The sequence below is a fragment of the Dipodomys merriami genome, unplaced genomic scaffold (genome assembly GCF_024711535.1).
Source record: "Dipodomys merriami isolate MVZ:Mamm:240054 unplaced genomic scaffold, mDipMer1.0.p SCAF_4, whole genome shotgun sequence".
NCBI classification, from domain to species: Eukaryota; Metazoa; Chordata; class Mammalia; order Rodentia; family Heteromyidae; genus Dipodomys; species Dipodomys merriami.
Genome location: NW_027205603.1, coordinates 87,706,297 through 87,733,650, shown reverse-complemented (window position 1 = coordinate 87,733,650; position 27,354 = coordinate 87,706,297). Strand labels below are relative to the sequence as shown.

Sequence of the window (27,354 nt, the reverse complement as noted above, 5' to 3'; positions counted from 1 at the left end):
TAAGCATTGCCCAATGTTTCTGCTACATCCCATTAATTGCTTTCTTTCTAATTATCTTATTACCATGATTCAGTATTTCTAAGTTGAAAATATTCCAATCCATGCCAACTTGGGACTGACTTGCACTGCTATGCTTGGATGATGATATTATGTGTATTGTTTTGTTTTTTCAATTTAAGTGGTTGGATGGTAAAGAAATAGAGCGCTCAGAAAGGATTCTAGCATTGCAGGACTATCCAGCAGTTGAACAACAAATCAGAGAGCAGGAAAGAGCTTACATCCTCAAAAGAGCCAAAGAGAAAAAAGAGGCACAGAGGAAACTTGAGGAAGAGCCTGAAAAGGAAGACAACAAACAGAGATGCGGTCCTGGCTTTGATGGGCGTTGGTACACCGACATCCCTCCTGCTCTGTATGTAAAGCAGTTTACCTTCTAGTCAGCTTTTACTACAACAGCAAGCTGTGTACTCTTCCCATGATTCTGGGATATCACATATTCTGGGGTATCTATTTGAAGAATAAAATATGGTGAAAGTGTGTGTGTGTGTGTGTGTGTGTGTGTGTGTGTGTGTGTGTGTGTGTGTGTGTGTGTGTGTGTGTGTGTGTGTGTGTGTGTGTGTGTGTGTGTGTGTGTGTGTGTTGCATGTGCAGGTGTATGCAGGCAAAAGAGTTCTTTTTGTTGTCAACATTACAAAGAGGCTTTATTTCCTTAGGAAAAATGCTTCTTATGTGAGCTCTTACCTGTAATCCTAGCTAGTCAGAAGATGGACACAGGAAAAACACGGTTCCAGGACAGTCAGAGCAAAATGTTTAAGAGACCTCTATCTTAACTGAAAAAGCTGGACTCTCACTGCCATCCCAAGTGCAGTGGGGAAAAGTTAGTAGAAGGATCATGGTCTAGACCTTCCTGAGCAGAAAGGAAGAGTCTAGCTCAAAAATAAGTGAGCAAAAAGGACTGGAGGTAGAGTTCAAGCGGTAAAGCATCTGCCTAGCACATGCAAAGCTATGAGTTCAAGCCCAGTACCACGCCCCCCCATCAAAAGAAAAACTTCAAACTAACAACTTAATTTGCATCTAAAATTACTTCAGCTAAATCTCCATAAAGCATGCACAAGAAAGATGCATTAACAGGTGCACTTTGATTTATGAAGTAGGAATATTTTAGAAAAATGAAATGAAATCACATGATTATAAAGTGAATAATTCTGATTGCATCACAAAACATCTCTTTTGCAAGTTATATAGCAAATACATTTTTAATGTGATTAATAGCCTTCTAATTGGTCTTTTGTATGAATCTGAATTTTTTATACTGTTTATTGTAAGTGAATCAGAACTATAGTCAGTTGAGTTTATTCCATATAATGAAAGCTTTAAATATTTAGATAACAATCTTTTCAAAAAGAGAAAAAATAATTACAAAACACTTCAGACATGCATAAATGTTTAAAAATAAGTAGGCAATTATTTCACCACCGATATATAATAAATAATAACTATTTGTATGTTTGTTTGGGACCTTTGAAAAATAAGAAATAACATATCATTAAGAGAACAGAAGCTTTCTGAATACTCCTTAATCCTGTTCCTTCCTTTATGCCCGATGGTGTCTGTCCTTCTGAAGCCGCTGTGGAGCTGTCATATGGTCCACACAGTTGATTTTTAATTTCTCTAGAATGGGAGTGGGTCGCATCCAGCCCCCGGCACACATAAGGCCTGAGAAAGCGTTTGTACGTGATGGGACAGACACATATATTTTCATATGCTTCTCAGCAGCACCTGTGACTGTCTACTTGCATTGATAATTTTGTATGTCCCTCTAATACTATTGTAAATATCCAAATGGAGCTTGGCAGAAAAAGGTTCCCCAGTCCTCCTACAAGTTATTGTAAATCTTGGTGTTTGATGGAAGATGCTCTCATTTTTTTCAGTCATCTTAGTTATCCATTGATCCTACTCTTTTATATGGAAGTCAAGGCTGCTCCTCTTCTAAGAAGAAACAGCAAAGAGATTCATAGGCTGCCCAAAAGAGAGATGAGAATGTTAATTTAAACAGAAGCAGGTGGATCTTGCTTCCATTTTGGAGAAAGGAGCAGCCTGGAATGGAAGCATCAGAAAAGAGGATGCTACTTGGAATAGGTTACACTGTACCCATTTCGCATGAATGGCCTGTGCCTGTATCCTAGGCCAAGGCTACACTGTAGTAGAAGGAACCAGGCTTGAGCAAGTGTAAGAGGGGCCCTGCCTACGAGGGTGGCAGCAATGAGACTGTGGGGTGGAAATCAATGCTAGAAGCTAGTGAGTTGTCACAAAAGGACCAGTCAGATGCTGACCTCAGCAACACAAAGCTATGTGATTTGAGCTTTCTTGCAGTGTCTTTACGAATGGCACAGGGGCTCACAAGAAGAGAAGCCAGCTCTGGCACTGGCTCCTGAGGTGGCAGCAGCAGTGAAACTGTAGCAGCAGTGGCCATCTCCTTTTCTTCTTCCCACTGGCCAGGAGCCGTAGGGTGAAGAGGCTCAAGAGGGTGGGGCACTGAGAGAGGAAGAGATGCACCCTGAGGGAAGGAACGAGCCAGTCACCACCCAGTCTTGAGCTGAGCCAAAAGAGACCCTCGGGAAAGGAGGGGAAGGCTTATTCTTAGTCAGAAATCTAAAACTTTATTTGAGCTGGAGCCTTTTTTTTGGGGGGGGGCGTTGGTCATGGGGCTTGAACTCTAGGCCTGGGAGCAGTCCCTGAGCTCTTCAGCTCAAGTCTAGTGCTCTACCACTGGAGCCACAGCACCACTTTTCTGCTTATCTGGTGCTGAGGAATGGAACCCAGGGTCTCATGCATGTGAGGCAAGCACTCTTCCGCTGAGCCACCTTCCCAGCCTTTTTAAATCCTGGAAGTGGGGTTTTGTCTGTTGATGGAAGTGCCTATAGTGGGATATCGGATTGTGAATGGGAAGAAGAAGGTTCTAAGAGAGTGCTTTTGAAGAGGATTTGTGTTTATTTCCTAATTAGTGCACTCTACTTCATCGGCCAGATGAGGTGGCATGCTTGCTGAGGCTGGGTGGTCTCCCTGCCTGCTCATTATGTCAGAACTTCCTGCAAAATACTGTAAGGATTCCCAGGATATTAAAGAGTATTCTATGGGAGCCCAGGAATCTGAACTTTTATAAAGTTCCCCAGGTAATTCACACCAGCTAGGCTTAGGCAGCCTTAATTCAGATACTGCCGAGGATGAGAGCCTGCCCCAACTTTGCTCAGGTAGACTCTCAGAGTCATTTTATCAGTCAAAACTAAGTAAACATGATATTGTGAGGCAAAGGAGAAATATTAAAGATAAAACCCATGAACCCATTCTTGTGCTTATATGTTCTTTGTCTGTTGGTTTTGCCAGCCCATCTGCTACTGAGAGCCAAGGTCATGTCCAAGCACCCAAAATGCAAGAAGAACAAAACAATACACAGAAATCAGACGAAATTGAAGACGACCTGGCATTCTGGAACAAACCATCCGTGTTTACGCCTGAATCTCGATTGGAAACTCTTAGACATGTAGAAAAGCAACGGAAAGCTCAAGAGAAATCAAGGTATCCCATTTTCCTACTAAAAAAAGGCAGCACACTCTTGTAGGCTATATTTTTTATTTTTTAAATGTTTTATTTATTTGTTTATTTATTATTAGGACTTGAGCTTGGGGCCCTGACTTTCATTTGTATTTTCCACTCAAGGCCAGCATGCTACTACTTGAGCTACACCTGTACTCCATGGTTTTTGCGAGTAAATTGGAAATAAAAATCTATGGGCTTTCCTGCTTGAGCTGTCTTTGACCTACAATCCTTGGATCTCAGCCTTCTGAGTAGTTAGGATTGTAGAAGTGAGCCAACAGCACCTGCCATGGGCTATATTTTCATAATTGTGCATCTTTTGACATAATATCTGTGTGTCACCATTGTTAAACATCACACAAGTATAGCACTTTTCATTAATATCAAAGTATTAGCTATAAAGATTTGTTTGCGTGATTAGTTTTTTAACCATTTTATATTGTTTAGCAATCATTGTTCCGGGTTACAAATACAACTTGTCATGGGACAATGAAAAAGGTCATTTTATGGGGTGAAAAGCTCCATCTGAATCTGTTCTATTCATTTTCAAACTGAAGAATTAAAGTTAGTTTCATTAAGCACTTTATTTTTATCATAGAATTATCTTGTACATTTACTAGTATAATGTCAGTTTTGAAGTATTTACATATAATTTGGTGAGTTGTTAGAAGCTAGGATACTATTATTTTCTGGGTGTTTCTTTTTTTGGGGGGGTCCAGTCGTGGGCCTGAACTCTGGGCCTGGGCGCTGTCCCTCAGCTCTTCAGCTCAAGGCAAGTGCTCTACCACTGAGCCACCTTCTCAGCCCACCTGGGTGTTTCTTTTAAATACATGTCCTTATATTATTCTATCTCCTGTCTTTGCTTAATATAGTCTGGCAAAATATATCACTCACAGGAATATTTGTAATTTATGAGATTGAGAATATGATCGATTAGCTCAGAAATACAGTAATCTGCATGGCAATGAGGTGGATCAAGTATAATACATCTCCCTGTGGAAAGATTATCAAAATATCTAGTGCTTCCATAAATTTTACTTTGTTTTGTAGGAAGATAGAGAGGTACAGCAATCAGAATCAACCTTTTATCCAGAATTCTTGTTTGTGAAACATGGCCATTTGCATATGGAGAGGCAGCCATTGCTTAGAAAACTGTAGAATAACAGCAGAAAGTGAGTTTTTTACGTCTTGATGCTGTCTTGTGTCCTCTGTATGAGCTTGACAAGTACCTATAAAAAACACATAGTTTCTACTTAATACATTACTTAAAACTATCTTTATAAAACTTAACTAGCTATTTGGACACTAGTGATCATGTTTGTGATCCTAGTTGCTTAGGAGACTGCTATCTAGAGGAGTGAGGTTCCAAGTAAGACCAGGCATAAAATTCCACAGAGTTCCAGCTCCAAAATGACCAGCCCAAAAGCAGGGCTGGAAGAGTGACCCAAGTGATAGAGCACCAACTGAGGAAGTATGCTTGGAAAGCTTAAGGCTCTGGGTTCAAACCCCAGTAATGGCAAAAACAAAAGCAAAATAAAATAACAAAATATTTGACTGGTATATAGACAAGATCTAAAGGATAAGATAGATGACTTTGTATAGATGGTTGAATTGTAAAAAGCATGTTCTTTTAATTGAGACTTTTGTGGCCATTTAGTATATATTTTTCAAGCTTACATTGTTCCACATCCTTTTATTTCTCTCCTATGTTCATGTTCAGTATGATGAGGGTTCACAGGCTTGAGTTGATACCACCAAAGTTTTTTTTCCCTCTGTAATTGTGAAAAGCCTCTCTGCAGAATATGTAGGATTTGTGGAAATGTTGTTATTAATGTGGGCTGGGATGTGGGGAACGAGCTCTCCCTGCATGTTTAAAGACCTGATTTGATCCCCAGCACTGCAAAAAGAAACAAAAAGTGGACTCTATTCATTGTTAGCAAATGAATCACCCAACACTTTTCTTGATTGGTAGGTAAAGAACAAAAACATTTTGAATCAATGTAAGATATCTCCTAGTGTGAATGTACCAAACTGGATATAATCATATGTTCATTGACAGACATTTGCATTTCTGGGTTTCACTACTATAAATGATGCTGTGAGCAATCTTTTTACATAGTCCCTTATGTACTGGTATTTTTATTTCTACAGAATAGATTCTCCTTGGTATTTTAAAAATTATAATTTTAGCTAAAGCAGAAGCTCTATACACAAATGGAGAATTGACAGTTATCTGGGTAAATCATGCATAAAATAGATTCATTTAAATATTCATGGGTATTTCATGAAAAGGAGTTTTCTTCCCCCATTCAAATCTGGCAGATTGTCTTGGTCACATTTTTGCTTTATAGTTCTAGATACGACCATATCAAAAACTAGCTTTAGTTTTCTTTGCATTTAGGTTTATTTTAACAGCATACTTAATAGTACAAGAGATTTCATTGTGATAATTTCATAGATGCATACAGTCTTCTGGCTTGACTTTTTTAATCCCCAGCATAGAATTAAAGGAATTGACTTCCTAAGTCAGTTGTTGGTGCAGTCACAAATGTCTGATTAATTGTTCTTAAACTGTTTCGTAAAGATCTATGCATAACTTTTATATTCTCGTGGTTTCTTTTCCTCTTCTCAACTGCCTATACCCCTTCATGCTCATTCAGTGACAAAAGGAAGACAGTGAAACCACCCCGGACTTTGGTCACTGAGGATGGGAAGGCCCTGAATGTCAACGCACCCAAGTACGTGAGGAGGCCATGTGGGGAGGTAGCGGCCATGCGGCGGGTGCGGCATGCCTTCAGTGTTAGGCCTGCTCTGCAAGGAACATATTGACTGCCCTGAAAGAGTTTGACAAGTCTAATAGTAATGTCACTTTGTTCATGCGTGAGAGCCAAACATGATGTTTTCAAGCGCATACTTCCCTTGGCATCTAGAAAGCCATCCTGACATATGGAAAGCCTAGCTATTTATGTCTTCCATGAAACTTTGGACCATACACAATTTTATGCCTGAAAATTGCTACTGCATTATTGTTGTGTTTATGAATTTTTCAAGCTCTTCAGTAGCAAGCTGGCTGAGAACACTTAGACATCTCATTTGCATCCACAGTCTCCTCTGGAACACATCTACAGAGCATCTGAAGCTAGGGAAAGACATTGATATGAATATCTCAATGAAGTTAATGAGAGAGGAACACTATTCAGACTGGAAATTCTAAATCAGACAATACCCTGTGTTAAAGAAAGTAGGCACAAAACAAAACCACATATACTCTAAAATATAGACTAAGTATAAAATCTTTTTCTTTCTTTCTTTTTTCTTGGTTGGTCTACAGCAGCACTTCTGGATTTTCTGGTGGTTAATTTTAATTGGAGATAAGAGTCTCCTGCCTAGGCTGGCTTTGAACCACAATCCTCAGATCTCAGCCTCCTGAACAGCTAGGATTACAAGCATGAGCCACCAGCAGCTGGTGCTAAACCTCATAGATTTTATTAGTCAAAATCTCTTTGCTTCTACTTCTCCATTTTCTGTGTCATCACCAATATAAAGACATTGTCTAGGGTTGTTTCCAGGCATTATTTCTCTTGCCCAGCTCTAAACTTCTGCCTGAGAGGAAAATGACTTGCCCAGGGTCACATAAGTTTCGGTGGCATGTCTGACTTATGCAGCACAGTTCTAGTGATTTCTGTGATCAGGTCTCTCCCCTAGCCCTCAGACTTCTCTATCCAACACAGAGGAATGTAGCAGCTGATACTACACTGTCAGGCCCAGGGATACAGCAGTGATTCTGACAGAGCCATCTTCATGGATCTTAAAACTTCAGTGTTTAGACTATGTCGGTGGCAGGAGGAAGCCTTCTGGAAGTCGACACACCACACTGAACAACTGCCCCTAAAACCAACTTCCGACCACTCCCCACCTCCCACTATGATTCACTACTCCCTCCGTGGATTGGTCACCCCTCCCCCCCCCACCAAGCCACCATCCTGCTGAGAATCTTCTCCTCCTGGGATGGATTCTCTCCCTTCCTCTGGGCCTCCGCCTCTGCCCCCATCCTCTGCAGCTCATCCTTCATTAACAAACCTGTATCCTTACCTCTCTTACAGGTGCCTTTATCTCTGCTCAAGGACTTGGACTAAGGGTCTGCTTCCCCCACTGCCCCTCTTCTTCCTCACCAGAGACCACAGGGAGGGTTACAGCCGCAAACCGCTTGCAGACTACCTTCTTCCTCTTTCTTCCTCATTTCCTAGCTCTGCCAAGACCCAGGCCTGCTACCTAGATTAGTGCTACTGAACTTCTCAGCTGAACATAACTAATGCTCCACACCTGCAGGACACAGGAGACAGCCCACTGTCTCTCCCTGCCTCTTCTCCTCCGCATCAACCGCGACTTCATAACTCCTGCTAAACCGGGAGCCTGGCCCTCAGCTCCTTGGCCACTTCATTTCTGACCATTTTGTTTCTTCTCCACCCTGCCACACAATTCTGTCTTCCTTCCTGGCTTTGCCACCCTCATATTCGGATCCATCTCCCACTGAGCACTATCCCCTGCCTTCTTAGGACTCACTCAGTCCCAATCATGGTCCCCAGGCATACATGCATTCATTCATGCTACAGTTTATCTCTTGCTCCCACTCCACCCCCATAGTCTCACCTTCTCTCCCGTGCTTTGTTTCTATGCGTTCTCACATTAATCAATCCTGGCATATCTTCATCTCCCTTGTCCTTTCCTCTTCTCATTGTTATCACCTCACAAAACACTGACAGACTCTTTCACCAAGCAACTACCCCCATCCAGGCTTGCCCTCACATGCAGGGAGCTATTCTTAGCTGAGGGTGTTGGTTCTTACTTCATGGAGAAAATGGGAACAATCCAGGTCCTGCTGCGATGGGTGAACCTGCGGTCACAATTTAGTCTCTGCCAGCCCTCGTCCCATCAAGGTCATGGCTGCTTCCTGACCCCTGCTCTCCTGCACCAGTTTCTCTACTTTGTTGGATCAATGGTGCCAACATCCAAAATATTCAGTCAATCCAAATAGCTCCTCTCCAGGTCTGTTGTCTATCCCACACAATATCTAAAATTCTCAATGGGTTTGTCTCCATGTTCTTACTTCAGGTTTCTTCTTAGAGCCATTTCTGTGTGTCTGTCTGGAAATTTCTTTACTCCCACAGTTTCCACAGTCAGTGTTCCACACTCAGCCCCTATCTTATTTGACTTAGTGAACTTGGATCTAATTGGGCATTAAATTCCTTCCTTCTTAAGGCAGTGTCTTCCATCGGCTGCTGGTTTTTCTTTTCCTTACTAACTGCTCTTCTTACGCTTGGCTTAATCCTTTCTGTTTCATCTTGTAAGCACTCTGCAGCAAAGTGTTCAGCTGTCTTCTCTTTTCACATTCACATTCGTGGAGGATGTCACCAAATATCATGGCTTCAACATTGTTCATGACCAGAGCTAGCCTCTTTTCTGAGTTCAAGATTCATATGTCCATTTAGCTAAGTGACATCACTACGTTGTTATAAAACAACTATTACAAACTTCTGGTCAAAGCAGAACTCCTCATGTCTATCCTGCCTCCAACATGATGTCCCTGTCTCCGTCCACTGTCTCCATACTTGTGACAATACCTCACCCACTCTCTTTAAGAGCAAAGCCATCAAGTATGACCTTAATTCTTCTCCCTCTTGTGTTTTTCTTTAAAATACCAAGCTTCTTGGGCTTTTGTTCAATATCAGAATCCAACTGTCTGAACTCTTTAACCATCACTTTAAAGCAATTCAACACTTGCCTCTTGCCTAGACAACTACAGTAGTGTGCGAAGTCATCTCCGTGATCATCATTTGGCCTCCTACAATCTGTCCCTCTTAGAGAATGGAGAAGGCAAACAGTACAAGACACGTACACCAGTATTTTAAGGAAAATGCCATACAATACTTCCTCCCCTTTACCAAATGAAAACATGTGACTTCACATAAGGTGCAAAGGAGATTGAGCCATGCAGTCTTTCTTCGATATATACGTTGATGTTCTTCAAATCAAGCATTCTGTGCTTAGGACTAAAGGGAAAACAGATGATAGAGGATAAATGGTAACCTTTGCCTCAGAAACCTCTCAGAAATTGGCTTTCAGTGATCTAAGAAGGGAGAGTTCAAGTTGGCTGGCTGGAGAATTGGGCAATAAATAATCATGGCAGAAGGGACAGCACACGAGGCAGCTCCAGAGATAAGATACAGAACCCGTGGGTCATTTGTTGGGAAAAATAAAAGTGCCTACCACAGTAGACCTACTGCTGTTCCGCCAAATCTAGAGCTAACTTTAAGCTTGTTCTTTAATATTGTTGAGATTTATGAGAAAGCTGACCAAATTACTCTGAGATCTACATTGATAGTATGGAAACTGTACTGGTCAACTATGCTATAGCAACCTAAAGACCTAGGGCATTGAATCCAAGTTCTGCCTCTTCTCTGGCTATGCCATCTCTCCAAATACTGTTTTCTTCATCTGTATAAATCACTGGCCGAGTTTCAGGCTTTCCCATGGAGTAGAAGAAGAAAAACAGATAGCAATGAAAAGTGAGACAGCACTGGTGGAATGTTTAAGATTTAGGCTGTGAGGGGACAGAGTCTCCATGAGCAACCCTGGTGTGTTAGCTCTGTTCTAGTCAACTCAGGTAAAATGGAAAACTTCCACCACCAGATGTCTCTGTCTCTGCACCAAAGCTATGTTTTGTGTATCAATTTACCCTTAGATTCTCAGATCAACAAAAAGTAATTTATTCATTTCTTGCGGGCTTCTGTTGAAAATTTATTAGTATATTTTTCTAAACAAAAGAATTTCATCAATGAAAAAAATTAATGTAATTATTAATGCTCTTGATTATATGATAACAATATCTACAGAATCCTGGAGATAAATTATATCTCGTTCTTTTTACTCCTGTTCCCCCAATGTATTATTTTTAGGCTTGACTTTTCTTTGAAAGATGATGTAAAACGTAACCAAATCATTCTGGACCTGGCTGTCTATAGGTAAGGACATGTTACATTTATTTAATGCCATTTCCTTTAGTTTTTTTTGTTGTTATTTGTTTGAGTCTTGTTTATTGTTTGTGTGCTTTGATTTGTTTAAGACAAGGTCTTGCCACATAGGCCAAGGCTGGCCTGGTTCTAACCCCTGCATCAGAAAAAGAGTCCTGCTACCTCTTGAATGCTGGGATTTCATGTGTGTTCTAGCTCACTTGCTTTTTTAGTTCTCACTCAAGGTAGCAGTCTTTTGACAATTCTTAAACAAGTGAGAATGAATTTTAGTTTCCCTATAAATAAAGAAGTCCCCTTTTAAGCTGGAGAGCTTATAGTAAATTTTGAAAAGAATGGAAACAAAAGAGAAAAATAAACCCACTGCACTGTGGCTGGGAAGTTTGGGGTAGTAGTGCACATGACTCTGAGAGCTTCTCTATTCTGACACTGATTGCACACAGACCCTCTGCTCACAAGACAGCCACTTTGTCCCATAGTTCTCTTTGTTTTTCCAAATGTTTTAGCATAATTCTATGACTCAGTCCTTCCCCCTGCCTATCTGAGAGCCCCGGAGCCAGCTCATTGCCTCCTGATCAACGAGGACATTTCTTCCCTTGATTCCACCTGGGAGTGGTTCTCGCATACCTTATTTCTGTGGGCATGCCCTGCTCGTCCCTCCTTGCTATATGCTCAGTTCTCGCAAATAGCCATGGCTTTACCATTCAACCCTGTGCCAGGTCCTTTTCTACCTTTCCTGGTGGCAGTCACCTGAAGACACCCAGGCCCTGCCTCCCTGCTGGATGGTAGCCCCTCTGGCTCACTGAAATCATTACAGGGGCCACTTCCAGGTGCTTCTTATTGCTACAGCTTTTCTTCTCACCCTTCATTTATTTCTTATGTTTACAAATTCTTATGTTTACAAATGCCTATTCTAGGATATCTTAGCTAAATGGAGCCATACACTATATGTGGTCTTTGAGTCTGACTTCTTTTACCTACCATGAAGTCTTCAAGGCTTTTGCATATAATGGCCTCAGTGATCAAGACTCTAAGCCAAACCTATAATCTCTGATCTTTGAATCCTCACTACATTTTGTGGCATTCACAACCAGGATTTTAAAATGTAGGTGCATCATTATCTGGCAAAATGTCCTACTTTTCTGAGTGATGTGAAACGGAAATCTTCCATTTGGTCATGAGGCAGGGAGAATGGTGGCCACCTGACCTGGATGTGTCTGCTGTCCATGGTAGGCTTTGCTTGTTCAGCAGTGCCTGCCTTCCAGGGGAGAAGCTGTCTCTCTCCTGGGAGAGGAGAACCAGTCTCCACCCAGCTGCTGAACAGCTGTAGCCCTGGAGAGGCCTGAGGAGGCAGGGATGGATGGTTGTGAGCCTCAAGTACAGTGAATTCAGCATCTGGCCTGCACAACTTTAGAGGCTTAAAATAAAATACCCATGGGAAAGCATGGGAAGCCATTTTTTTGCAAACCTCTGGTGTTTTAGGCCTCAGATATTTTTGGGCTGGGGGCAATCAATGACAAGTGTACTTGTCGGTCTAAGAATGAAGTTGCTGATATCTTGAATTTCTTTTGGACTCGGACTAATTTAAAACTAACTTTTTAGGACATGTTTAGCACGGAAGATTTTAAACTTTCTTAAAATGGCTTTGTAGTATGAATACATGTTACATATTTAAACTTAAATGTTTTTGAAGATGACAAGACCTGCTGTGATTCACTTTGAAGGTATATGGATACTTCTTTAATCGAGGTTGATGTACAGCCGACGTACGTGCGAGTCTTGGTCAAAGGGAAGGTGAGTAGAGCCCTACAGATCGTTGGAGTTTAAGTGCTAAGCCTCAAGCTAAGCTGTGCTGCCTCGAAACAAGCTTAGCTATTAGTACAATGGAAAATTAGAAACCCAGCCAGAGTGCTGTTTACAGATATGTGGTTGCACAGTGCAGGGATGAGGGACAGCAAGAATGACTGCTGACATTGTGTGGCTGGGAACACGGATCCTTTAAACCTGCGTAACTCACCCGTGTCACAAGATTAGCCAAAACAACATTAGGAAAGCGGAGTCTCAACTATCGATGCAAGGCCTACTCTATCACCTCTCAAAGCTATTGGTAGCAAAGTACTGACCGGACATTTACAAAGCTGCACATGAAGGTAACCAGCATACCCATTCTACAGTGCTAACATTTTATTCCAGGGGACTATTCATTGCTCATTTTTGAAATAGTATTTTTATTATTCTGAGCACTCATATAGATCAGCTTAATGATGTTAAAATGGAAATAAGTTAATATTTTATCTATAAATTACTTTTCTACTATAAATAGTCATCGTATTTCATGATGATTGAAGACCATTCTTTATTTATTAAATTAGGTAAAAATAGTTCGTATACTTTTAGCATAGCATCCACTTTTATTCCCCAAAATGAATAAAGCAATTTCACATACCGTGAACTTGGAATGAAAATACCTCTTGAGGTCACATGTAAGGTGCACTCAAGGTCACCCTCAGACCTAACGTGACCTTGAAGTCATCCTCTCATGTAATGTGACCTTTTTCTTGATACCTGCTGCTTGTTTCCAGCCATTTCAGCTCGTTCTTCCAGCAGAAGTCAAGCCTGACAGCAGCTCTGCTAAAAGGTCTCAGACAACGGGACACCTGGTGATCTGCATGCCCAAGGTAAGCAAGCACCTGCATCTGGATGGCCTTCACGTCTGGTAGCGTTGGTTTCTGATGGCACTTGGCCTGGCAGGGACCATAGTGATTCCTGACGAAGGCGCTTTGAGTCCCAGGAACTAGAAATTCTGCTCACATCATCTCAGGCAGAGGGACAAAGGCCTGTGAAAAGAAGGGCTGAGACTGGGCTGCGACCGGGGTCAGGGGCAGCTAATGCCTCCGGCACACTGAGGGCCGTCGGGGTTCCTTACACGGCATACACAGTCACATTGTTCTTCTAAGCGAAGCAGCTCTACACGGTGAGCAGAATTTTGCTACAAATAACTTTGAGAGGGAATACAGTGGGCCTTGGGTCTCTAATTGCGACTCTGTTTGCTTTCCTAATGGTGTTCTGTCAAGTTACACAAGTTACACATCATCGTAGGCATCTATCTCCTAATATCATTTCTAAGAGAGAAAACGTATATATCGTTCATATCACAGTGAGCATTCAGTGAATGTTGCTAAAAATTACTTGAATTTTATTTTTGTACTACTGGTCAGATACTACTTTAATGAAAACTCTTTTTGGGGGGGAAGTAGTTGGTGGTAAACGTGTATTTGTATATGGCATGGACTCAGTTGTATTTAGTTCAACTTAGTAAACATTTATTGAGTTCCTACATAGTATCGCTTGCCTAAGAATGATAAGAGAATGTATGTAGTAAGGGGACTGCCTTGATGAGAGACATACATGCAGGAAGAGAAATCAGAAACTTTTCAGAAAGGATGAATAAGAAAATGAGCTCCATGGAAGAGAATACAAACTTCACCCAACTGGTCTGGGAAATGGGAAACAAGAAATGGTCTGAAGTTGGATGAAGAATGGAGGAAGGGTATCCGAGGCTGTAGGTGACAGGGCTAGAAGGAGCATGAAAGAAATAGGAACAAAGACTCGTTGGAGGTTCAAGGAGAAATGGAAGGTGAAAATTTAGGCTTCTCCTCAGTTGATGGTTTAAAATCATAGAGACTGCTGGGGTTGCCTCTGCTGACTTCGAATTTTAGACTTCTTAACTTTGATCAGAGACAGACCTTGTTTGAAAGTCTGACAGACTATAAATGTAGGATAAACATCCTAAAATAATTTAAAATTTACTATGGCCACATGAAATGTCGGGATTCCTCATTACAGGGTTCATGAATGAGTTCAGACATTTTCTGCTGTAAGTTGCAGAATCTACAAATAAAACTGGCTTTCACCATAAAGAAATATTTCCACTCTTTGACAAAATAAATATTGGGAAACTGAAACACGTTTTGTCAAGGGTGGGGAATTTAAGGAGAAGAGGGCAGACAAACAAAGAGGCCAGCGAATGCAGTCCTAGTATTCAAAGTACATATGTGAAAATAGACTGGGTAAATTGAAGGGGGATGGAGGTGGGGCTCAGAGAGATGGGGGAGTGATGGGAAGAGTGGCACTGATGAAGATACACTGTACTTATAAACCGATTTATTGAATTGAAACTCCTTTTACAACTTCTTCAAGAAATGAAAACAAGAAAGAAATGTTTCCACTCCTGCAGCCTCACCATAGGAGAAGGTGGGGAGGCCTCTAGCAAGCGGGCTGGGGACGTAGTGAAATGGCAGCCTGCCCTCGGGCTCCCTCCCATGAAAAAGTGACAATGGGCAGCATGCGTGCTTGTTTTCAGCTTGGATGAGACATAAAAACAGAGGATCTCTGATTATGGGAAGCAGAAGTTTCCCAGGACTGAGTAGGCTCATTAGCAGAAGAGCCATCCAGTCTTGATTACCTTCATCCTGAACAATTGAAACTAATCTGGGCCCAAGAATTACTAAGTCTCTGATCAGATTCTGTATCAGCCCTCATCTCCTGAGCTAGGCTGGAGTAACCTCTGCCCAAGTTCCTTAAATTGCAAAGGGGAGGAATAGAGAAACTGGAATCACCTGAGCTGCTGTTGGTGAAGAAGGAAAGAAGCATGGGCTAAGAAAGAGTATCTGGCGCAAAGACTATAAACGTGATTAACCAGTGGAGTTTCTACCATGATTTAATAATCCTTCATTTTCCTTCACCAGTTTTCCAACAGGCTGATCTCAGATAATCAATTATGTTCTTATTCAGCAGCAAGATGTAGCAAGCACAATGTGTTGTCAAGCAATAAAATAACAAACAGAACTGTATGCATCACATTGTCCTTCATGGCCACAACAAATTAAGGGAATGCTCTTGTGTGGAGAGAAATGTCTTATAGGGAAACCTAAGAAATAACTACGTCAGCACTTTGCTAACAGCTGTTTATATTGAATTGATGTTTAGGTGACACTGTGATCAGCAACCTTTTGTTTGTCTGTGTGGAAACTTCCATTCTAACCAAAAAGGTAAAAATTAAACAATAAGTCTGCTCTTTCCTAAAAGGAAGTCAAGGTATATGATTGGTAGACCTCTTGGGTGCCATGCAGTTATGAGGGAATCTCTGCGACCTCTGCTTATGAGTCTTCTGGATAAGTGCAGCCTTCTGTTTTATATTATTTTGTGTTACTGAGACAGTGTCTCACTATGTAACCCAGGCTGACTTAGAATTCTCTATATTGCCCAGGCTAGCCTTGAGTTCGCATCTTCTTTCCTCAGCCTCCTGGGTGCTTTGCTTCCCTTTTTGTTTATATTTTTAGCTTTCTAAATATTTCACATGAAAAATATAATAAATGGTTTATTAATGAAAAAGCAATTCCAAAAATACTTGGCTGGAGACAGGATCATTTATATAGAAGAACTAAGAAGGGTTCTATTTTTTCCCCTCAATAATAAATGATGAATGCTGTTTTTCCTTTTGGTATGGAGACAGGGTCTCACTATGAAGCCCATAGTAGCCTTGAACTCTGTTCTACTCTCCTGCCTTGGCTTCCCAAGTGCTGAGATTACATGTGCACCACCATGCCTGGCCGTGTTTACCCTTTCAAGAATATATTGGTAAAGATTTTAGACTACCATATTAGAAACACTAGGGTAAAAAATTAGTCACCATGTATTATTTCCCTTTTTAAAAGGTAGTCAGTTAAAGAAACTTCAGAGAATAATTTCTTGTCCAGAATTAGTTGGTTTTCATTCATGAGTAGTTATCTGTAATGATATAAAGCTCAAATAAAATGATGTTTTAAAAAATCATCCAAAGCAACAAAGCTCTAATTTCATTCTTCATCCTTACTTAGAATCAGGAATGTATATTACTAAAAATTGATGTCTTTATAGCATTTCTATGGAGTGGGGCATTTGAAGTACTGAAGTTTAACCCATGACATTATGTTGCATGCCTGGACTTACTTTATTGTGGAAGTTTAGGAGTCCGACCTGCATTGTATCTATTGAAACAAATCCTTGAAATTTTAAGGCATATTATAAGACTAAACTTACATGTTTGTTAACAAATGACTTAATTAAAAGAAAACAAACACTTTTTGTTGTAGTACTAGGGAAACTCAGGACCTCAAACATGCTAAGCAAGCAACTCAACTGCTTGAACTATGCCTCCAGACATTTTGTTTTTAAGAGTGAGCCTCATTAACTTTCTTGATCCTGTCTTGGGTTTGAGATCTTCCTGCCTCTGCTTTCCCAGTAGCTAGGATTATAGGTATACGCCACTTCTGCTGGCTTGATGATGAACTTTTAGTGATGCACATAAGCATATCTGTGTAGAGCCATAGTTTTCAATGAGAGCTTACCATTTGCTACCATGTGGGTGTGCCTGTGGAGGAAGGGATTGTCCTAAATGAAATAAGCCAGGCAGTCTTACTTCTGTGTAGGACCTAAAAACAATTTTAAATATATAGTGATAGGGTACAAAACAGTGGTTATCGTGGTGGGGATAGGGGATGGAGGATGGGGAAATGAGGCCAGAGGATGCAAGTAGCAGATGTAGAGTATGAGCAAGTCTAGAAACACTATGGTACAAAGTGCCAGGGTTAATTCGCGTGTACTTCACTGGGGATTCAGGCTGAATCAGTAGAGTTTGGCTGTTGTTGCCACAAAACAGGACACTGGGAGAGGCCAGGGGTGCTAGCAGTCTTCACTACTGTACCTGCTCTGATGTGTATCTGTATACACACCCTGAAATAAAATGGATTGAGGGAGGGAATGGTTGTAGTTAGGATGACTTTGGCTTCAAATGACACAAACTCCTCACCCAAAGATGTTAAACTAACAAAGAAAAAATAATATATTACCTCACTCTAAGGTATATATTCTCATAGCTTTTAATTCATTCATGGAATAGTATGGCCAAAACATTAAGTGCCTAAGACAGCGTTTGCTGGTTACACTACTTGGATGTTCTAAATCAATTGAAAGCAAATGATCTGATGCTTAGTAGCTCCCCCTTGTGACAGTATTTGGGAAGAACATCATGAAGGGCTGACCTCTTGGTGCTCTCTGTCCTGGCTGTGTCACACTTCTTCGTGAAAATCCAATGGAGAACTTTGCATCCATTTGCCAAGGACCCAAAATTTTGTCATTGAATCCTCAAAATACTCTCGCATTTCTTACTGGACACTGTTTAGAGTACCGTCACGACCTCAGAATGATGTGCTATCTTGTCTTCTTAAATGAGGGTGATGTGTGGAAGTCTGGGCAGTGACCAATGCACAAGTTTCCCCAGTTTCAGTCTGATCCTGGTCACATAGATCGAGACTGCATTTTCCGTGGCTGACATCACATCAGTGAGTTTCTCCAAGGTCCGTTCCTGTTCCAAACAGTGTCCCCTTGGGCTGGCCCTGCGACCCTGGATGCCTCCCTTCCCTGCCCTCCCCCCTAACACCCCCAATCTGCTGGCCCATAGCTCATAGTCTGTTCTGGAACAATGTGGTTCACAGCGCCACAATTTCCAGTGAGCCACCAGAACCTGTCTGCCCTCACCATCCTCACAGTGTCTCTGTGTCTCCATGGAGTTCCAGGGCTGCTGCCCGGCCTGCTAGTGACCAATGGGTGGTAGATAGAGGTTCTGACCTCTCACGAGGCATTGCCAAGAAGTGAGGGCCTGCCCGGGCCAGAGAGGCACAGGAAATGTGTTCCACAGGCTTTCCTCAGTGTTCCCCACTGCTCGCTCGGTGGGAGTTAGTTTTCCAGCTTCTGGCACTGTTGCAGTCAGTACTCTGCTTAGGAAATTGTATAAAAAGTCCTCAGCCAGGTGCCAGTGGCTTGTCCCTATCATCCTAGCTACTCAGGATGCTGAGATCTGAGGAAAGCAGGGCACATGTGCCAGGCCTGAGGCTGAAACTGCCCCTGAGTTGCTTTTGCCCCAAGCTAGCTCCATACCACTTGAGCCACAGCTCCACTTAGGGCTTTTCACGATGAATTAGAAATAAGAATCTCAGACTCTCCTGCCTAGTCTGGCTTCAAACCACAATCCTCAGATCTCAACATCCTCACCCCATATTGAAAAGTCCCAAGATATGTTACCCTCATTCCTGCTACATTTTACTTCACTCAGCTTGTTACCAATGGGCAAACTAAATACTTAGTTGTATATTTCTTTAGCTGAATTCCTCAACAAGAATTGCAGCTTCAGGGTTTCTTGATAACTAACTTGACCACTAACTGTCACAGAACTGGCAAGGAGTAGATGTTCAGTATATTATGAATGCATTAGTTGTATTTTAATAATTTACAATACAAATCTACCATACTTTCAAACTATCTGTAACCATTCCTTTTTTTCCATTTACATTATTCCAGCCTAACTGTAAAATAAGTTTGTCACATTCTGCCTGCAGAAAAATGTTGTTGCTGTAATCTATGTTGCCATAAATCCAAAGGAGTGGAAAGAAATTATGGCAAGACAGGCTCGGGGCCAGGGAACCCACGTCGAATCTGCGCGTTTTGCTCCAGCTGTGTGACCTAGGGAAATGATTTATTCCTCTCTGCCTCGGATTCTTCATCCTAAAAATAACATTAATAATGCCCAGGCCTCAAAAAGTTGTTTTAAAGATTAACATGACTGAATGTAAGTAAACCACCTACAACATTTTGGGGCCATAATACATGTTGCATTAACACCTACTTTTAATTCATATTAATCATGACTGTTAATGGATACTGTAAATGATTAATGTTGGATAACCTTATTTCTAGCTATTCTCATAGTCCATTTAGTGTTGCTGTAATGAAATGCCCGGTGCTGGATAAGCTATTACACAAACAGGTTTATTTACATGATGGTTCTGGTGGTGGGGAGGAAACAACAGCATGGTGAAGGTGACTAGACGGGCCCTGGCTGTGTCACAGTAAAGTAGATAGAATTGCCTGCCAGGGAGCATGAGAGAGAGCAGAGACAGAGAGGGACCTTATCATGTGATAGGAGAAAAGTCCAGAGAAGGCACAGACTTCTGGTTTACAACCACCTGCTCTGGGACCTCATCTCCAGAACACCTGTGTTAATCCCGCCACACATTGACCACTTCCTATTGGGCCCCAGCTTTTACAAGTCCACCACCTCTTAATGCCTTTCCAGTGGAGACCAAGTTTGGACATGGGTTTAAATGGAAGTCAATGCCTTGGTATGGTGCATTGTGACAGAAACAAGTGTAAAAGTATAAAATATAAAAATATTAGAAAATATAAAATCAAAACTAGGTATCCAATCCTGTGTTTCTCTCATTTTCCCTCTTAGGTCATACAGAAGATTCCTTTAGTTATTTTTATTTTGTAAGTGCTATACCTTTTAAGTTTATTTTTAGATAGCATACAAATGATGTTTTCAGTCCCTATTTGGGGTCTTCATATCTTCTAAGGGTTGATGCTTCCTCTGTAGCCTGTTTTTCAGATGGGCACATAAACACTGAGTGTCATCAGCCTGGTGATGGTTAACCTATGATCTCACCACAGTCCAACTTAACTAGGTTTAACTGAGACTTTGCATGCACTGGGATCCTCGTTTGCTTGCATTAGACCATTAAATTAAACTCCCATCCAGATTCTCAATTGACAAGTTACAGGAACACTCTAAGAATATGCTTCATGATTTCCTTTGGGTATTCTCTCAGAATAATTAACTGAGATTAAAGAAGTTGCCATATGAACAAAACAGAAAGATACAGTTATCACTCCATTTGACAATGACTTGTTTGATTCTGTTTGTGCAGGCGCCGAAGGTGAAGGTCATGTACCAAGGCCTGAAAACAAACCCCGATTCTCAAAAATCCAGACCCTTCTCTTTGGGCACATGTGTCACAATGCTTTCTCTCTTCTCAAACATGTGTGACATACCTAACACAACGTCACTTTTCTTATGATTGTCAAACGGTCTGCAGTGTTCCCTGGCCATCTTGCCCAGTCTCCTTGGTCTGTTTGTGCTGTTTCTCTTTTTTTTTTTTTTTTTTTTGGGTCCGGCCGTGGGGCCTGAACTCTGGGCCTGGGCGCTGTCCCTCAGGTCTTCAGCTTAAGGCTAGCGCTCTACCACTTGAGCCACAGCGCCACTTCCAGCTTTTTTTCTTTTTGCTTATGTGGTGCTGGGGAATTGAACCCAGGGCCTCAGGCATGCAAGGCAAGAGTTCTACCACTGATCCATCTTCCCAGCCCTGTGCTGTTTCTCTTTGAATTCTCATTTTCAGCTCATTCCCTAAACTTGTGCTCCTAAAAACACTGAACATAAAAGGCAATTTGAATGAATGTACCACCCGAATTTCTCATTCCTAATGATCACCTAATGATCACTTCTTGTGTCTTTCCAACCTCCCATGTGGGTATTCATCTTATTTTTTTGCTTTGTGTGTGTGTACAGCCTGGGGCTTGAACTTGGGGCCTGGGTGCTGTCTGTGAGTTTGTATGCTCAAGGCTAGCCTTCAATCCATGGCTCCACTTCCAGTTGTTGGGTGGTTATTTGGAGATAAGCCTCACAGACTTTCTGAGCAAGCTGGCTTCAAACCACAATCCTCAGATCTCAGCCTCCTGAGTGGCTAGGATTACAGGCGTGAGCCACTGATGCCCAGCTTTCCATTGGCTTATAAAACCAGATTTGTTTCCCCTTTGGTAATTCTCTCCCTTTTATACTGCTTCACTGAATTTTTGCATCTATTAATTTTGTATTAGGAACCATGCTGAATTATCTCCTCTGTAAAAACAAAAACTGAACAAAAACTGCCTCTATTTATTACCCTATTCCACTGGATTGTAAAACTCTTAAATAGACATGTTTATTGGCTGTTTCCATTTTGCTGTCATGATCTCTAAAACCTCCATTTGGCATCATCTCTTCCCAAGCTCCTCCACGGCAAACTCCTTCCGAGGTCAGCAGTCATCTCCACATTAGCCCATCTTACAGCCATTCCTCCTCATCTTCCACTTGACAGTCCTGTAGATTTTCCTACCATGCACCAATCCCTCCACTCTTACACCCTGTTCAGGTGGCCATGGCTGCACCTCCCGGTGTGCTCTCCCCCACGCAACAGTGAATGTTCCTGCAGGTCCACTGCATGCTCTTTCTCGCTGTGTGCTTCTTTGGTGTTTTGTTCTTGTTGTTGTTGTTTTCCTTTAATTTTTCCCAGTGCCCAAGCCTCTGAAAGTTAGCCTGCACAATTACTCAGTTCTGGGACTGTTTCTGTTCTCTATTTATATTCATTCCCTGTATAATCTCATGACTTTAAATATCTGCAAAGCCCCATCATCTGCAATTTACCAGCCAAGTAATAAGGAGCAACAATCATACCAAGGAGAATTCAGAAAATGGACTCCATTTTCTCCCCTAACTGTGGATCTTAGACTCAGGACCTGAGCACTGTCCCTGAGCTTTTGTGCTCCTGGTTACTGCTTTAACATTTGAGCCACAGCCTCACTTCTGGCTTTTTTAATGGTTAATTGGAGATGAGAATCTCATGGAGATTTCTCCCTGGGCTAGGTTTGAACCTGGATCTTTAGCTCTTGGCCTCTTGAGTAGCTAGGATTACAGGTGTGAGCCACAGACACTCAGCTTGGATTCCGTATTTTAAGACTATCACTACCTCAGAAGATCACGAACAATTGCTGGTTGTTGGCCCTAAAGGAATGGTGGAGGATGAGCCATTTGTTTAGCAATCACATAGAGCTGTTTCAAGTTCAGAGTTGACCAAGGAAGTAAGACACCATCCTCAATTTTGGAATGGGACTCAGAAGGAATGTAGTAAGCTTAGAGTATGTAGAATGAGGAGTAGGCCTCTCAGAAGCCCTCAGAGCCTTTCTTCATGCTAGCTGAACATCCCCAAATGGGGCTTTGACTTCAATGGAGGTTTGCCTACATATACTTGGCACAGTCCTATGTAAACACCACACTTTGAATTTGACTGTGGATCTTTTCTGGGTCTACATTATGTGATAGTGTCCTCTCGTTATGCTGAGGTGGCAGCTCCCAGTTAGTCATGCAATCTTGATGGCAAACAACTGAGACTACCTTGCACTGCATATATGATAGCCTATTCTTCACTGTAGGTTAGGTGTGCTCGATGCATTTACAACTGACCACCTAGTTAGCTGCCAATGGGTTAAAAAGGATGTGGCTAGTTGAGTACTTTTCAAATGAGTTATCACCCACACAAAGACAGAGGAGGCATGCTTAAGGATATGAGCGGGATCTGGTAGAATTTCATTTGATATTTGGAAACCCAATTATGCCGGGTTGCTGTTCTTCCTCTTTGAGGGTGACCTTGAGAGTCTCAAAGTTACTGTAGTTATTAAGTTGAGGAGTGCATACCTTTTCAGACCATAAAGCACTTTCACATTTGGTTCATTCAGAAGTTAAATATTTCATAGTTTATTGGGAATAAGTGAATGCTGGTTGCAATAATGAAAAGTAAAGGCAGCCATTAACATTCTCCAGTAAACCAACTGTTCCCATGGCAATTCTAAGAGATTATTTGAAACCCATATGTCAGTACAACTCTACCTAAAGAATAACAGAACTGAGGTGTCCATACACCAATCTCTGACATTTTTGGTTGACAACTACTTCCTGTTGTTAGGTGGTGCTTATATAAAAGTCTGAGCAGTTTGGACCTGCTTCTAGCGTAGTCAAATCAGCCTCCATTTTCCAGGAAAAGCACTCAGCCTCAGAGGTAGAAGTACTGGTAACTTGAAATCTGCTAGAGGACACTGAAACATCAAAAGATTTGGGCATTGATATCTGCAACCAAAACTGATGCCAACAATGTTAGAAGACAAATGATTTTATAAGGACCCCAAAACTATAGGAGTGGTGTGACAGATTTAAAAGGAACTCACTGAAAAATTCTAAAGCTTACATATAATATGTTAGACAAACCACCTAGTCACTCACTTTTTCCTAACAAATTTGTTTATTAATAAAAAAGACTAATAAATAACATGGATAGCAGTTGTTGAACAAGCATGCATGCCACATAGATTGTTGAATGTTTTGCACATGTATGGACTGTTGTTATTATTATTCCCAGCAAAAAAAAAAAACAAAGCAATGTGGTCTTACACTGGAGGGCAAATATCCAAAGGCACATAAACTAAGCCTCATAAGTTCATTGTGACCTAATTACTTTTGGACCAATAGTAGTTTAATACAGTGCAGAACTTCCCCTTCAGTATTTCGAGTCTCCAGCAAGGACTGCTTGGCAGTCGAGTAGTACTTTCCTGGCAGCCTTCACTCAGCTGTGAGATTGTTCTCCTCCATTTGCAGTATTGTCCAAGCCAGAAATTAGATACAATAAGTTTATCATTTCTTCCATGTTGGAAGAGACCTGCATAGTTACCTGGCCACATTGTTAACTGAGGTCACAATTTTCTTCGAATTTTTAGAAGCCTCTTTCCCAACCATAAGATTTCTTCTCCAGAAACCTTGCCCAGCTTCCTCCTGGACCAGGTGGGTTGACTTTTCTTTTTATCTTGGAAGTTAAATGCAGAAATATGAACTAGATAAATGCTTATTAGACACTGGATAGTAGTAGATCCAGACAGTGGCTAAGCCCCAGCTACACAGACAGTTACTCAGACCCTGCCAGAAGTGACTTCCCTCCCACCTGACCTTTATCTAAAAGAAGAGTTAATCTGAGAAGCTCAGAGAAGTCGCAGGCCTCCTGTGGCCTGGAGAGGCTAGAAGGGAAGGAGAAGAACTGGTGGAGCCCTCAGACAGGGCAAGGGATATTCACAAGAATGGCAGGACTGACTATAAGGCTCTGGGGAAGAGCCAAATCTTGAAACACAGCCATCAATTGCATCTTCCGTTTAATTTCCTTATTCATCTCCCTCAGTCTGAATACACTTTTTAGAAGAAAATGAAAAAGATTTGATCCCAGCTGGCTTTCTGCTGCTAAAGTGAAGCCTAAGACAGACTGGGAAGATTCTGCACACATTTTTGGACCTATTAAGTTTCTTTTAGTAACTTCTCTAGCTTCTCTAGAACTACACACAGCTGCCACTTAATGTGGCTTTCAGCCTTGTTTCCAGTTGTTCAGTTAGGCTCAGTGACAGGTCATTCTTCTAAGTGTTAGTAAATGGGAAGTAAGGGAGGCTACCATAAGACCGTGCAAGCATACATGATTGCTTACATATCTGTTCCTTTTCTGATAGACCTACCACCATCTTTGCTTGAGAACCATACCCATTATTCCGGATTTTTATATGAGGAATTACGAAAAGGATCCTTGATCTTTTTTTTTTTTTTGTCAGTCCTGGGGCTTGAACTATGGGCCTGGGCGCTGCCCCTCAGTTCTTCAGCTCAAGGCTAGTGCTCTTCCACTTGAGCCACAGCACCACTTCCAGTTTTCTGGTAGTTTATTGGAGATGAGATTTTCACTGACTTTCCCGCCTGGGATGGCTTTGAACCACAATCTTCAGTTCTCATCCTCTTGAGTAGCTAGGATTACAGGCGTGAACCTTTTCTATCCCTAATTTCTAGGGATTTCTCAGGGGCTGTGAGGCTAGAATATTCCTGAATGTTAACCTAGATATTTGCTCACATAATTATCCAAAGTGAACGCCACCATGTCAGTAGAAGTTTCATGCCATGGGTCCTAAGCTACAGATTGTACAAAATAATTAGCCTTAGAATATTGTTTTGACGGCACAAAAGGCTTTCAAACACATTGCAGTCTTTTCCCAAGGTCACGCTCTAGAGGCAGCTCAGTCTGCACTCATTGACTGCATTTGCATTTGGCTTTTCTCAAAGGTCCAGTTGCCTGGGCAACGAGGAGTGGTGTCGGAGTGTATATCTCTGAATTTCATCACTCTCTTGCTGGTGGATGAGCTCATGGAAATGATTCCAGTGCTCTGCCTACTTATCTCATCTTCTTCTTCTCTTTTACAAAGGTCTCACAGCTTTTTCTCAAGATTGGCCCACAGACAGTGTCGCTCAAATTAGCTTATTGACTGCCTCAATTCAATTAGGTGGCCTTAACCTATCCCTGTCTCTGAGCCTCTTCAGATCAACACTCCCTCTCCTTACAGTCATTTCCCTCAGCCATTCAGACGTGTCAGATCTGAATGTTTGGTTGAGTCTATTCTAACAAAAACAGTGTTGGACTGGACTCTGGAATGCCAGTGTCACCAGTTAGGTTTACAAATCCATGGGATTATGGTACTAGTTTCTGAGACTTAGAGGTTTATGGATCTTGGCTTTAAATTTCAGAGGCCTATAGCTCTAGATGCTTGGGATCCGGTATGTGTAACTCTGAACTCTGAGAAATAGTGGATTATTGCTCCCAGCTTTCAAAACTTCTTGGTGCTGAGGTCAGGAGCCGATCATTGTGCGCTTCCACAACCAGCAGGCTCTTAATCCTTGGTGGCTCTCAGGAATTCTTCCAGTGACCAGGGCTTGCAGCTTTCACCTGTAGTTCTTTGAACTTTCCCACTTCCCACCATCTCATTTCTTTAGTTTCTTTCCTACCACTCTGAAACTTTAGCTGCCTTTCTGCTTCTGGTGGTTGGGTCTGGGGTTAAGAAGATCTTCTGCTGTTTGTGCTACCAGCTCATACCACAAGTAGGCGATAAAAGACCATTTGGGAGAAATCTTATTTAAAATAATGTTGTAATTGGGGTATTCATGTTGTCATTGGGGTGGGGGGAAATGTTTGTCCACAAGAGAAGCTTCCAGGACAAACCCTACTTGGCTGAGAAATCGCCTGCTTATACAGCTAGAAAAGCGCAGGCACGCTTGTGCTCAGATTGTCATCTCACCCATCACAGCCTGGCATGTTCACAGTTCTCACTTCCAACAATCACATCCCTTGCTTATGAGCCAATCACAAGCCTTGCCTGTACCAGTCACAGCAACTTGCTGAGTCAGTTGGGGCGTGCCCCTTCTCTCCTCCTGAATAAAAACAGCTGACAGGGAGAAGCCTGGCATGGCATCTTGCAGGGTGGTTGGTATAAGTTGCCTGAAGTGGTTGCGACCGGAACAGGCTCCCTGAAGCAAGAGATGGGACTTCAGCTGCAGTTGTGGTTGTCATAGTTCTTGCTGCTGGAATGGAATTTCCTCAGTGTGATTGTGAGCGAGCGTACAGGCACAGCTGGACTGACTTCAGGGTGCCCACAGAAGAGATTGCTTGGTTGTCAGCTCACAGTTCAGTTTGAACTGCCAGGCATAACGGATGGGTCAGTCAGTCATCACGCAAAGACTGAATGGCCCATTCACAACAGATTCACTTACAAGAATAGAAAAGTGTTAAAAGGTGCTGATAATCTACATCTAGGAAATTAACATCCTTAGAAATATTTAACTACATTGAACTCCAAAACCATATGTCCTAGGGAGGATTGACTCCCTCTGATCTGCCTCACCATGTCTAGTTTTGAATGTGCATCCCAAAAGTTTATTGTAGGAATCTCCATTCCTTAGGTGTTGGGGGTTCAGACCTAGTGGGAGATGTTTAGAGTTTTTGTGTTTTACTCAGTGCTAAGCCCTTAGGACCTAGGGAACTGCCTCTCTCATAACAGGTCCCTCCATGAATATTTGTTGAATGAGTGAATGACAAGAATAATTATAGTCTTTTGAAGGTAAATGAGAGTTATTTCCCACGGAGACAATCTCTGATAGGATTGTGAAAGGTATTTTCTCTTATTTTCAAACATCACCTTCATG

At 41.8% G+C, this 27,354-nt stretch overlaps 1 protein-coding gene across 3 annotated transcripts in view; it reads left to right on the top strand.

Moving 5' to 3' along the window:
* Window positions 1-27,354, top strand: part of Dnaaf11 (dynein axonemal assembly factor 11) — a 76,158-nt gene that overhangs the window by 27,129 nt on the left and 21,675 nt on the right. For 2 of the 3 annotated variants that reach the window (XM_069991841.1, XM_069991842.1), the window contains exons 5-10: window positions 180-409; window positions 3,382-3,573; window positions 6,252-6,329; window positions 10,548-10,613; window positions 12,344-12,413; window positions 13,202-13,297. In XM_069991841.1, coding sequence (XP_069847942.1) covers window positions 180-409; window positions 3,382-3,573; window positions 6,252-6,329; window positions 10,548-10,613; window positions 12,344-12,413; window positions 13,202-13,297 — 732 coding nt within the window. Of the gene's footprint in view, window positions 1-179; window positions 410-3,381; window positions 3,574-6,251; window positions 6,330-10,547; window positions 10,614-12,343; window positions 12,414-13,201; window positions 13,298-19,054; window positions 19,285-27,354 lie in introns of all 3 variants that reach the window. The other variant, XR_011365804.1, reaches the window with a different exon arrangement.